Below are 13,685 nucleotides of genomic sequence, written 5' to 3'. Positions count from 1 at the left end.
AAAATCCCAACTCACATGGTCATAAGCCTTTTGCATGTCAATTTTACCAATAAGCCCCCGCCTTCTCATCTTTCATCCTAGAATCTAAACACTCATTAGTCATAAGCACACCATCCAAAATTTGTCTTCCCTTAATGAAAGCGCCTTGTTCATACCCAATTAAATTCTTCATTACTTCTTTCAATCTGTTAGCCAACACCTTGGAGATAATCTTATACATCGAACCCACTAAACTTATAGGCCTGAAGTCACCCAAGTCAACCGTCCCCACTCTTTTGGGGATCAATGCCACAAAAGTACTATTAAAGGCATTATCAAAACAATCATTTTCCTGTAACTCCCAAACCACCTTCATAAAGTCTTCAGAAATAATAGCCTAACAGTATTTAAAGAATTCCATTATAAAACCATTTGGCCCCGGCACTTTGTTCCCACCTATGGAAGCAATTACTAATCTCACTTCTTCCTCCCCAATCTGCCTTTCCAACCACATCCTTTCATCTTGCGTTAACGTATTAAATTCGAGATTATCGGGACGACGTCTCCTATCTTCTCTTTCCCTATAGAGTTCTTTGTAGTAATTCACTGCACGTTCCCTAATACCCTCTTCCCCTTCCACCATGTTTCCATTGATCATCAAATTGTCCATATGGTTGTTTTTTCTATGATAATTGGCCATCTTATGGAAAAACTTAGTATTATTATCACCCTCCTAGTATTATTATCAAATTGTCCCTAATACTCTAGATTTCTATCTATATTCACATTGAAAGAGGTTTGAGGAGGCATCAAGAAAGAAAAAAAGATTTACCCCCAAAAAAAAAAAAAAAAAGGAATATTTAGAAAGAAACCCCTTTAGGGTTAGTTAAGTAATTTTTCCCAATTTTCCTTTTTCAAAAGGATGGGGTGCGACAGGAAACTTGTGAACTGCAAGTGGTCGGTGTTATTTGAAAAACCTAAAATGCTTCCTTCCCTCCTAACAGATATTTGAGTTTGAAACCAATTATGAACTTTCGTTTCCTCCATTTCGACAAGAAACGAAGCAGAGAAGATCTTACAGTCTCCATTAATGGCGGAAATCTGCTCCGACTAACAGGTATCATCTCTCTCTCTCTCTCTCTCTCTTATATGCTTTCCCGATCAATGGTTCTGTTTGAACTGCACATCATTCTAGTCGATTTTCTGTGGTTTTCTAGATACATGTTTCATTTCATATGAGATCCTCGAATGCTCAATATTCTCTAATTTAGTTTTTTTTTCTTGGTTTTATTTTTCTGTAACTTTGTTAGATCCTTATAATGCCAATCTTTTCTCGTTTTTTGGCCTTAATTGTCAAATCTAGGTTAAAGAATCTGTTAATTTACAGCTTAATTTGATCTTTGCTTGAAGATGAACATTGATCCAATTTTTTTGCACTTCTACGAATTGTTTCATTTATTTTTTTGTTCCAAAGAGATAATGCCTATTCGTGTTTATCTTTTTTTCGTTCCCAATTTTATGTCAATTCGATCTACACCGTGAGGAAACTATCCTCTATGTCTACTTTGTGCTTAAAATCAGTGAAACTTAAAATTCATTTTGGAATTTTAAGTAAGTGCTTAGGAAACAATGGTGAAGACTGAGAAAGAATTAAGACAAAAGTTAATAATAAAAGTTAAAATTCTTAATATTACAACTTTTTTTCCTTCCAATTCATGTTGCTTGGATCTGCGTGTTTGGAGGCAACCACCATTTTTAGCTGTCTTTGTCCTTAAAATCAGAGGTATTTAAACTTGTTTTGAGGTTTTAAACAATGCCGAAGACTGAGAAAGATTAGACAAGTTTGTTTCTGATACAGAAGATTGTTTTAAAAGATTGGAGCTGTACGTGTTTTCAAAAACTTCGAGAAAGATCTGACCTGTTTCTATAAATAATTTTATTGTAATATGAGTTTGTTCTTTGTCATGTGTATTTAATTGATAGACCTTCGATTTGTAACTTTTTGTTTGTTTACTTGGAATTTGCAAACAGAGAATCTCTGAAAATTGTTTGTGAGAAGAGAAAAAAATGGAGGAGATCTGTAGTGAGCTTGTTGAAACCAAGTCAGCGATGGAGATGCTCACAGAGAAATACCGGATTAAAACAGAACTGTCTGAGAGTTTGCAGAAAGCCCATAACGAGCAACTTATTAAAATCAAAGAAGCAAAATTGGAGATTGAGAAGCAAGCCCAAGAACTAAATGCAAAAGCCGAGGAAATCTTTTTGGTTAGGCAAATGTATGAAAATCTCAAATCTAATTTACACGAGAAAGAATCAGTTCTTCGATGTCTGAGTTCTGCAAATGATAAATTCCAAGCCGACTGTGGTGAGAAGTTGAAGAAATTGGAGGGAGAAAACAGAGAATTGGTATTTGCTTTAGATAAGGCAAATACAAGAGGCGAAGATCAGGAGAAGATGATTCATGCTTATGAGGAGGAGATTGAAGGTCTTAAAGGACTCTTATCTGCTTCACAGAAGAAATGTTTTGAAGCAGAACAAAGAGCCCAAGCATCAAAAGAATTTAGACTGAGAGAAGATTTCTTAGTTGAACTTGAGGAGGAAAACCGAAAAATAGAAGAATGTCTCAAATGGAAGAACGAGCAGTTTAAACATCTTGAAGAAGCTCACGAGATACTTCAAGACCAGTTCGAAGCAAGTAAAAAGGAGTGGGAGGTGGAGAAATCCACACTAGTTGATGAGATTTGCTCATTGCAGACGAGCTTGGATTCTCAGAGTAGAAGCTTAAGAAACCTTCAATCTCGGTTACAGATGTGTAACCAAGCCCTAGCTCATGAAGAAAGCCGAAGAAAATTGCTGGAAATTCAAATATCTGAATCGAAAACTTGTTATGAGAATGTTTTTGCTGAATATCAAGAGATGAGATCGAAGATTGAAAGCTTGACTGTTCGAAGGGATGAAGAAATTGCAGCTCTAAGAAATACATTGGGCACAAAAGAAACTTTTGTTGTAGAAATGGAATTCAGAAGAGAGCACCTTGAGCAAGAGAATCAGGAGTTGCGGCAATCTATAAAAGACCTTCAGGAAGCTCAGATCAATGAAGCCGGAGCTGCTTCTTTGCTGAAAAAGCTGCGAAACAAGCTTAGGGGATTGGAGCAGATGCATAGAGAATGTTCAACGAATCTCAAATCCAAAGAAGCTGCATGGAGTTCTCAAATGGAAAAACTGATGGAAGATCTAAATGGGTGTAGGTCTGAATTAGATGGTAGAGATAAACATATACAGAATCTACAGATGGAGTTGGATGATTGCCACTCGTCAATAATGCAGTTAAAGTTTGAGAATGAAGAGATGTCTGTGATGCTTATGGTGTTGAGATCAGGGTCTTCAGAAGCTCTGTCAAGGCTTTCAAACTCAAGTGTTGAAATGGAGATGTGCAACAAAGAGACAGAAGAGAGGCTTGCCCTTCTGACGGAGGAGTTGGAGAAGAAGAACAAGGCTCTCATTAAAGCTCAATTCGAAATTGAACAAGAACGGGACACTGTAGCATCATTAATGAGGAAGACAGAGTCATTGGATCTTATTGGACAACAGTATTCTCTGATGCAGAAAGAGCTCAAGACGTGTAAGAATATGCTTGAGGAGTCATTTGGGTGTCAACTTGGCTTTAAAGAACAAGCTTTCCTGAAAGAAAATGCCCTTAATGAAGAACTCAGAAAAGTTTCTGATGCTTTAAATGAAAAAAATTCAGAATTGGCCGAGAAAATCCGTGAAGGAAGTGAACTCAGATTTGAATTGGAGAGATGGAAAGCTGATGCTGAACGTAAACTCAAGCAAGATAAGGACGACCTTCTCCATATTACAGAGGAGAATGAAAAAAGAGTAGAGGATCTCCAGCAAAAGATAGTTTTGTTGGAACAAGAACTCACAAGAAGAGAAACAGAAACAACCATTCTCAAGCAAAAGAAAGAAAGCTTTCTTCGAATTGTAGAAGAAAAGGAAAAGAGCATAGATAGTCTCCATCAACAGATTGCTTGGATGGAACAAGATTTCACTAGAAAGGAATTGGAAGAAACCATTCTTGCACAAATAAAGGCAGAGAAAACCTTTGAGCACGAGAAATATAGGCTTCTCAAGGTCATAGAAGAGAAAGACGAGATCATAGAAGACCTCCAGCAAGAGACCATGTCTATGAAACAAGACTTCCAGGCACTAGTGGAGAATCAGGCTGAGACTTACATGTTTCTTGAAGCTTGGGAGAAGATCACCACGGCCAATGTTCTGGCTGAGCTAGAGATTCAACAGAGGAACTTGATGATTGTTGAATTGGAAGAGGAGATGTACAGTTTAAATCAGAAATTGGATTTGAACGAGAAATACTTGTTATGTTCGAAACAAAAGGCAGAGCAACTTGGAGCTGCATTGGAAACAAAACAATTGGAAATGCAGAGAGTGATGGGTCAACTTGGGAGTGAGCTGACTAAGAGGGAAGACTTACTGGCTCATGTCGAGGACCAGTTCCATGAGTTTTCTAATGAAGGTGCAGAGCTGATGGGAATCATGGATAGAATAGTGCAGAGTTTCGACAAAGAGAATGAAATGGATAGGAATTTCAAAGGGGATGAGAACATCTTCGACTCTACCCGAGATAATAATTTGAAGGCACATCATTCTTCCTTGGGAAAGAAAGTTGAAGCAAGTACAGACAGAAGATCACCATTGAAAGAGTGCAACATTTAGTTGCTCTTTTATATGGCATGTTTAGCAATGATTTGTTTTTAAAGTTCCAGAATTCCGATCATTCCTTATGTGAGAGAAAGTATGTTATTTTGATTTGTTTGTACTTTTTTAGCTTGTGTTTGATAGATCCATGCATGTATAAGTAACTGAAGCGAGTCCTGAGTCTCCAGACAGACCAGAATTGGATAAGAATCTACTCTCATATACAGCTTGTATCGAAAGGAAGTTTGTTTTTGGAACATATTTGACCATTACGTTACCATGTGAGAGAGAAAATACTATTTGATTTGTTATTAGTAGACATGCATAGAAGCAAATGGTTTCTGGCAGGCAGTGACAACTAGTGATTAGTAAAGAACAACATTGATGCCACAATGGTTTGAATTGTACAACTAGATCATAGAAAAAATTTCGGAGATGTCCAGTAATGATAAGTATGAGTAGGGAGAGTCCCCTAGACCAATTCATATAGGTGACCTTGTGTAAGGGAGTGCAACTTCTTTAAAAGCTGAGGATTACGAACTTTGAAAAATAACTAAAATGATTCCAGGAAAAATCCAGAACATGTGGACTGGAGAAATGAAATGAGATCATATAGATGAACATAAAAAAGAACAATGACTCAAAAGATGATTTAACATATTTATTACTAACTAAGCAAATAAGAGTAATCCAACGAGAGCAATACCCTGCCCAAGCAGACTATGACTCATGACCAAAATTCTAAGATAGTTGCCCAAATGGACACATTGGAGGGAACTATGTCCGAGGATCAAGAAGTCCAAAGAAATTTCTGCCAAAGTCTCGACTATGAAAATTTGAATTGAGTTGAGGGTTTCCAACCGTACAATCGACTCCCATAAGATAGATTTGGTTCCTTCTGTTCTGTTCGCTATAGAGGAAAGTCATTTTGAGCTGAAGACAAGGAGGAAACAAGATTCCTTAAGCCAAACCCCCAAATTTTTTGGATAAAAGATTTGATGTTTTAGATACAGAAATAAAAAAATTCAAGACAAATTTGAACGATCAGGTATTGAATATGAAAATAATAAAAGTTGGATAAGAATATTACATAACAGATCCGTGGTTACTGCACCAATTTATTAAATACAAACAGAAGGTTTGGCATTTTTTTTTTTTCTTTAAGAAACATACAAATAGGTTTACTTTTAAGTAACTAAGCCTGACACATGCAATCGGGAGCAGGATATGTATATATGGATTGCTTCTCCTTCTTCAACCTTATCTGTCCTTGTCTGTTCTTGTGCCCCTCTTGGACTGCCTCCTGGAATTCTGACCATTCTATACTCTTATTTAGGAAGAGCTGACCCAACAAAGCCATGTTCGGCCTTATTGTCTTCAAATTCTCATAAGTCCGATGTCCCACCTGATGATATCACAGATATGTTAATCAACTTAAAGATGTTCAAATGTTTATCGTGGATTTGACTCTGTTTATACATCATTGCTAAGGTGGCACCAACATAGTAACAAAGTTTGGATTCAGTAATTATTTGGTTGGGCTTCAATTTGAGAAGTTTCGTTAAAAAAAAATATATATATTTTTGAATGATGAAAAAATTAAAATTTTGGAGGTGAAGGATAAAAATGTTATCATATTCCCGATTTATTGAGGAATTGTCAATTAATTCGCCAATTTAATCAGCTAACCCTTGATTCAGAGAATTTTACATATTTTTTGAAAAATTCGGAGAATTGTCACTAAGCACACCAATTGACGGGTCCCACCATGAGACCTACACTACCGCTATGATTAAATTATAAGCTGATTATAGCCATTACATGTACCATTGCTTCTTGTGTGCAGCAGTTACATGTATTATTACCATGAAATGTGTAGGTTAAAATGGCATGAATGGACCACATTTCGTATATAGAAAGAGCATATAGATCAGTCAGAAATATTTACCAAAGCGTTGTGCATATTGCCAGGAGAGGCAGAGATGAATATGTCACTGTTCATGCTCACATAGTAATCAACTGCTGCTAGCAAAGAAGCCTTGCCCACAATTTTGGCACGTTCCTCTTGAGAAGCAAGGCTTTTCTTGTCTTCCATCAACGGAAACAACATCCGCAAAGTTGAGATCCTTGACTCCCCACCGTAGACCTGAAAACACAAACCATCTGAGTTTCAAGCTTTATATAAAACAGTAGAAATGTTCTTCATTACGGAAATGGTATAAAATGAACCTTGTGGGAAGCAAGATAGAGGCGAGTACTGTTGTCAAAGCCCAAAGCTGCAAGAAGCAATCCAATCTCTTCAGGGGTCAATGGGCATCGCCCCTGATTTCTCAACTCTTCATCAGTAAACTGAGAGTTTAAGACCCTCCCCTGCCACATCACTTGTCGGTACTTTGCCAGAGCCAGTTTTTCAGCTTTACCCCCACCAAAGTCACACGCTGAATGGGCAGCCATATCCTAACCAGATTAATGAAGAGAATAAATAGGATTAGTAATTCACAAGCCAAGCTAAATGAAAGTGAGGAAATATAAGGTGTTCATCACATAGACAGTTTGGATTCTCTAATGACATATAGGTAAATGTGGTGATCATCGATCTTTACCGTACTGGATAATTGTATGACCAAACATTTAAACTATAGATTATTTTGTACAGTGGATAAAACAAGGTGATTATGTATATATTACTGGTTTGACAAAAAGCAACTTTGAGGTCGTGGCACCCATTGAGGTCTCAGCCATCTGTGCAACATCCACTAATTATGTATGTATTACTATTCTTATGGTCTAAAATGCATGTATTTCAGATATCCTCAAAAAAGGTGTTTGTCCTATCCATATTGCTTGAATAACAACAACCATCGAGGTTGTTGATCTCTAATTTTGAACATATGCATATGATGCCGAAGTTCCATCCACTGAATATTAATTCTTGGAACTTCAATGAGAAACCAAAAGCAGTATTACCTTATCAAACCGAAGATGCAGCACAACAAACTTCCCAGCTCCCTGTATGGCTTTCTTATTTGTGGTACTCTGCAGGAACTCAGCATCTGTAGCTCCAGTTCTTTCAGATGGATATCGAAGGCGACTGACAAGAGCATCTCCTAATGCTTTGATATGAGGGACGAAAGCCAATGCTTGGAAGTTCACTTTACAACGTAAACGTTGAATGTCCGTAGGCATGTTGTCAAATGCCAAACGGTGAGAGAATGGAGTAACAGCAGCAATCCCATAGCTGGATCAATTCCAACAGTAACCCCACGTCATACATATTGGTACAATTGTGGAAAAAGGAATAACTGACAGACTAGAAACACGCTGTAGTTAACCAGAGAAAGGTATTCTGAACATAGAAAAGGAGATCTATTTACAAAATGCTGGTGATGTTTAGGGCTAAATTCATGCTGAAAATGATATTTTACTGTTACAAAGGAAATTCAGCCTAAAATTTACTCTTCAGTTATATTATCTCTTAGGATAAACATGTTTGGTGCTTCAGCACTCAAGGAGAAACAAATATACCTCCCAAAAGCGAAGGGTCCCATAACAGTGAGCTAAATATCACACAGTCCAAATGGTTAGAGCTCCTAATTCGGGAGCATTGACTAAGAACAATGCAGGCTATTGATTTCGCTTCAAGATCTCCATTAAGATTGATGAGATTCGTAATGCCACCAATTATCAGTGAGTTTTTTCCATCAGGCTAGCGAGATGGGGTCCGATGTTTTACCCATAAATCTTAAACTAGAGGCCATCTTGTCCTCTTTCAATAAAATTTTCTAAATTATCAAAAAATAAATAAAATCGTACATTATGAGGAATACCCAAACAATCTCCAACTAAATTGCTCCCCAAAGATAAGGAATAGCGACAATAGAGTTCGTAGTTAAACCCTAATAGCTAATTTAATGGAACACTCGAAGCATTTCATATTTTCAAACAAATTTGAAACGAAGCTGCCCATACAAATTGAGATTTAGAAGAATGCAACTTTCACCCAAGAAGCCAACCCAAGCTTAATAATTGCTAAAAGTAGATTAAAGTAGGCGATGCATACAAATCCTTTGGACCTGAAAGTTCAACCAAAAAATTAATAGGAAAACTCAAGTAAATGAAGATCTATTTATATACAAACCTCTGCAATACAGGCAAGACATTCTCCAGATACCAATTAGCTGAAGCATGAACAGGTGCTGTTTTTATCCTTGTAGCTCGAATAGCTGTAGCATAATACTCCCTTGTGCTCCATGAATATTCTGGAGGCAGCTCTTTAACTATAGAAATTTCATCCTTGAGGACATCAATAAAGTGATCCACATCAAATATTTCCGTGAATGAGCTGCATAAGAAAATATAATGTCACAACAGCGAATATTATGACATGCAAAGGAAACTACAATAAAGGAAGTGAAGATAGCTTGTACAAAAAGTACCTTGAATCTTGCCAAACAGGATTCACATTTAGGTGTGGGATCACAAGTGTTGCATTCAAGATTTTAGCAACAGCAACTGCATCACAAACCTTTAAAATAAAACAAATTAATTCTTCTAGTTTATAAGGTCAACAAACAACTGCAAAATATTACAAACAAGAAAATAGAAGGCCACTTGGAATTGGACATCCTCATAGGTATCTTGTTTTCTAAGTATCCTTAAGAAATATTACATATTCATCTTGAAGAAATAAATTACTTACTCCCATTCTCTGCTGGTTCAATCCTCCATCTAGAAACACCTGGATATAGCCTTCAGATTTCTCTGGTAACACTACAATAAAAAGAAGCAAAGAGTCCATTGGAGATTAAAAAAATGCATTGATAAAATTAATACAAGATGATTTCCAACACTTCCTGCCTCTCATTACTTAATATCACAAGCACACTAACTAAAACTTAAACGGCAGACCCAATCTTATCACTCACCGGGAGTCCTTGATGACTCAACACATGGTTTCCATCCTTGGCCAGTCAAGGGAGACCAGAGATCTGATGACTGCTGCCCATATGCCTGGATGGGAAAACATATTAAACAAAAATATTTTAAATCTACAATTTCAGAAAAGCAATTTCAAAAGAAAAATGTAATCTTTAACGGAAAAAAAAGACATCCTCATAACCATTGAATCCTCACCGTTGGCCGTTGCAAAGCACCCTTCAGTAGAGGCAAGTGCCTAGGTTTAGGAGTATTCCATTCCTACAAAACAGTATCTTCTTCCATTAAATGATATATGATAAGTGGAGTATTATGGCAATCTTACGTCAATTGTCTATGACTTTCACAACCACGACTACGACCAAACAAGCATGAATGCATAGATGGGCACTGTAGTCACATACTTTAACACCCTTTGATTATTTGAGCTTAAAAAGTATCACGACCCGTACCATGAAATGTTTAAAATGAAAGGGTAAGTCATCGTAATTCAGCAAAAATATATGCACAAATTATGATTCCTTGGACATTAATAGATAAATCACACATCTTGTAAGTGCTTGCAGCACAACTCTATTGATACATTATGATTCCTTTATAATAGATAAATCATGTATCTTGTGCAAGCTTAAGAGACTACTATTTAACAAGCATATCTTCGGTTTATTTAAACCCAAATCTATTTAAATTAGTACTATATTAGTGCTAAAAAAGAGTTCCTTTGCCTTCTTCACATCCCATGTAGAAATCCAACATCAACGTTCCTACAACAGGGAAGATGATCACCATTTACAAGAAAAAGGAAAAAAAAAAAGAGAGAGTCCACGTTGAAAGAATGTTGGTCACCAATATTAACATGTACACCTACTAGCCAAGCTTGATCAGATTTCACAACAATACAAGCATACAAAAGCAAGACCTTCTGAAATTAAGAAGGATTAATGGAACTGAAAGACCATATTCTATATCAAGTTATCAACTTTCTAATGAAATTGGGAAAATGGAGGTCAAATCAACCATAAGAAAGCATTATCTATGCAAAACCGATGATGACTCGCGAGATTCACCGAGTCGATTGAGCCACCTAACCCCGAGTCCCTAGACTATTTGTCACCCATTCGACAATACCAGCTGCAGATTTTCATAATTTCTACCAGTTTAACTTTCTTTATTTAGAAATCTATAACAAACTTTTGAGTAAAACATATCTCAGATAACAAAAAAAAACAAAATCAAGAAATCCAAAGATCACACCAATAAATTTCTAACAGAAACTAACAAAACAAAAAAACTTTAAGAATCAAGATTAAAAGTTGATACCGAGATGATAGAAGGGGAAGCATGGCCTAAGGGACTGAACAGATTGGGGAAGAAAACAGGGAGAATCAACACGAACAGAGCTGCAAAGGCTCCTCCTCTCCGAAATGGCGGAGGATTGAACATCATCCTCGCTGTGCGACTCTCAGATCTGGAAACCCTAGAAATTGCCCTAGATGAAAAATAAGAGTAATTTCTCATGTGAGTGAGGCTCTCCTATCCGTTGGAGGTTATCTGTTGTAGTAGTCTATAAAACAACGGCATTATTATTGTAGAGAGAGAATGTGTTTTCTTTTACAGCGGTGATGGGGTGGTGGGGCCAAAAAGAAGGCATCACATACCTAGCTCCACAACCACAACAATAAATTTTTTAAATTAAAATTAATTTTAATGGGGAATTGGACTCGGGAGTAATGAGAATGGAGAGTCAGAGACTGTGACGTTAAAGCTTAAAACTAAAGTAGAAGTAGAAGGAAGTGTCATCCGCTTTGTTTCTTGTGGTGCACCATTGAATGAGCACCGACATTTATAGTACAGTACTCCGCACTTGACATCACATCGTGATTTGAGTCTAAATTCATGATACGTGTCGATGATGTACGCACTTAGATGGACACCGCAGCACCCCAAACAAATACTGTCTTTAAATAAGCCTTTTTTTTTTTCTCTCTCTCTCTCTCATAATGATGATCGCTCAATGTCGGAACTGTACTAAAAGACATGAGAGGTGAGAGTAGCATTACCACCACGACAAAGAAATTTTATTACCACACCAAAATTTTACTTACAATACACCAAATAAGAGATGAGCTGTAATTGCGGCTCTTCTACGTTGATTCAGGAATGCCCAAATTTATGAGAGATTCTATTGCCACACCGAATTTTACTAAGAGCACACCAAGAAATGTAGCTTTTCTTTTGAATAGTCCTAAACCTCTGTGAATTGTCTCAGGCTCTTGTGATACAACATTCATAATGACTCATTTGATAATTCGGATATCACATCAAAGATTTCACGATATATTTTCCTTTTGTTTTTTTTATATCAGCTCAATATTAACTTTGATTCATCATTTTCAACTATCATTAATTCACGGGAAACAACTCTTAAATTTTTTTATCCAAAATTTTATATTTTTATTAAAAAAATAAAAATCCTATCTTATTTTGAGATTTGAAAATTAAAGGTGAGAATGAAAACCTGTCTATAGAGATTAAAGATGATTGGTATTGAAAAAAAAAATCAAAGACTTTTTGGATAAAACATAGGAAAAGAGATGAATCATCTTTAACTGAGATGACTTGCTCAAGACTAATTGTTTGAGACAACTCAATCTCATTCATAAATGAAACGAGACATCAAACCAAGTTTTAAACTATGTGCCTAGAAAATTTCATATGAATTAGAAGTGCTCTTAGTAAAAGCCGGTGTGGCAATAGAAACTTTCATTTATATGTCGTTATGACTATTACAAAACCCAACCGTCCGTTAAAAATTGCTATCTTGGATAATTTTTCTATTGATTTTAATTAATTAATGTAATTTTCCTTCTAAAAAATCTTTGAAAAAAAAATGATGAAAGAATAGCTATTTAGATTGGTATATATATTTTTTTTTCTTGGAGGGTAGTGTTTGTTATATAATATATATAAAGAGTAGAAATATAAAAAGCAAGTAAAGGTCAACAGATTTCTTTTGGTTACCCCCAAAAAATCACTAGTAGTTCTCCTTTTTAAAAAGAAAATAGTAACTTCAAACCATGTTTGAGACGCTCCATTAATCCAACGGCAGAGATTTGAGATGACACTGTTTACAGATTCCCAATAATAATAAGTAGAAGTTGTATCGTGTTGGTCCTGGACGACATAATGTTCCATTTTTTATGTTTCAACTAAAATGTTAAAGAGCCATTCTATTTATAGTTACTGGCAATATTAAGGAACAACTATTTCTGTAATGCAGGACCCACCCACCAAAGAGTCAGACCCGAGATTTTAAGACCTTGCACCTGACACTCTTTGGATTGCTCACCCGTGAACTTCGGACCTACAGATCAAAAATATGTTTGATTGGTGATTAGTAAATCCAAATCCCAAAATAAATAAACAAATCTATCGAAGGGGAAAAACCCTTCTTATTCAGAAAATTTGAGGTCTAGTTGCAATAATTGCAATACTATTAGGCTATAGAACTAGAGTGCCTCGCGTGGATTAATATTTATTATAATTTTTTAATAGGGAAAATTTCTTAGAGGACTCACGTGGAGGGATTTATTTTTAAATAGTGCCTAATTTTTGCACTTTAGTTTGATAGGACATTTAGTAAATTTTTTATTTCTTAATGATCCCTCATCATTGGTGAACTCACGACTTTTTTATATCAAGTTCATCAATTTTATTTATTGTCGAACTCGATATTTTTTTATCTAATGTTGAATTCACAATTTTTACCTTTGAACTCACTATTATATACTTTCGAGTTCATTACTTTTTAAATAAAAATTGTGAACTTGACACCCACCCACCTATTTTCAATTTATGAGTTTTTTCAACTAAAATACACATAAAGATAGATTAAAAATTTGAAATAACGACTTATTTAGATGATTTCAACCTAAAAGAATCATTTTTAATTGATTTTTATAAAATAAAATAAAAAAAATTAAGAAACAAAATGAAAAAATCATAATTTTTATATACATCTTCAAAATATTAAAAAAAAAAACCTTGAAAAT

General features: G+C 35.7%; 2 protein-coding genes across 2 annotated transcripts; one reads left to right on the top strand and one right to left on the bottom strand.

The window, feature by feature from the left end:
* Window positions 1-949: 949 nt before the first annotated feature.
* On the top strand, window positions 950-4,957 carry LOC147409080 (uncharacterized protein At4g38062-like). Its single transcript, XM_086425270.1, has 2 exons — window positions 950-1,096; window positions 2,011-4,957. The coding sequence occupies exon 2, from the start codon at window positions 2,047-2,049 to the stop codon at window positions 4,714-4,716; it is 2,670 nt and encodes an 889-aa protein (XP_086281396.1). The 5' UTR covers window positions 950-1,096; window positions 2,011-2,046; the 3' UTR covers window positions 4,717-4,957.
* A 792-nt stretch (window positions 4,958-5,749) lies between these two features.
* On the bottom strand, window positions 5,750-11,299 carry LOC147409079 (O-fucosyltransferase 31-like). The gene is made up of 10 exons (XM_086425283.1): window positions 10,954-11,299; window positions 9,832-9,894; window positions 9,624-9,708; window positions 9,398-9,468; window positions 9,135-9,223; window positions 8,837-9,040; window positions 7,666-7,936; window positions 6,928-7,155; window positions 6,647-6,844; window positions 5,750-6,103 (listed from the first exon to the last, which is right to left on the bottom strand). The coding sequence occupies exons 1-10, from the start codon at window positions 11,149-11,151 to the stop codon at window positions 5,894-5,896; spliced, it is 1,617 nt and encodes a 538-aa protein (XP_086281409.1). The 5' UTR covers window positions 11,152-11,299; the 3' UTR covers window positions 5,750-5,893.
* Between the last annotated feature and the right edge of the window lie 2,386 nt (window positions 11,300-13,685).

The sequence above is a fragment of the Akebia trifoliata genome, chromosome 2 (assembly GCF_017979445.1).
Source record: "Akebia trifoliata isolate Shusen 1 chromosome 2, ASM1797944v1, whole genome shotgun sequence".
In the NCBI taxonomy this organism is placed as follows: Eukaryota; Viridiplantae; Streptophyta; class Magnoliopsida; order Ranunculales; family Lardizabalaceae; genus Akebia; species Akebia trifoliata.
The sequence above is the reverse complement of the archived record's forward strand: the minus strand, read 5'-3'. Positions and strand labels throughout refer to the sequence as shown.

What these genes read in the sequence shown, in the direction of transcription:
- LOC147409080 (XM_086425270.1), top strand. Translation starts at nt 2,047, where the DNA reads ATGGAGGAGATCTGTAGTGAGCTTGTTGAAACCAAGTCAGCGATGGAG.
- LOC147409079 (XM_086425283.1), bottom strand. Translation starts at nt 11,151, where the DNA reads ATGAGAAATTACTCTTATTTTTCATCTAGGGCAATTTCTAGGGTTTCC. An exon ending in GTGCTTTGCAACGGCCAACG is followed by an intron (nt 9,709 to 9,831) that starts GTGAGGATTCAA and finishes TTTCCCATCCAG; the next exon opens with GCATATGGGCAGCAGTCATC. An exon ending in CCTGTTTGGCAAGATTCAAG is followed by an intron (nt 9,041 to 9,134) that starts GTACTTTTTGTA and finishes TTTCTTATGCAG; the next exon opens with CTCATTCACGGAAATATTTG.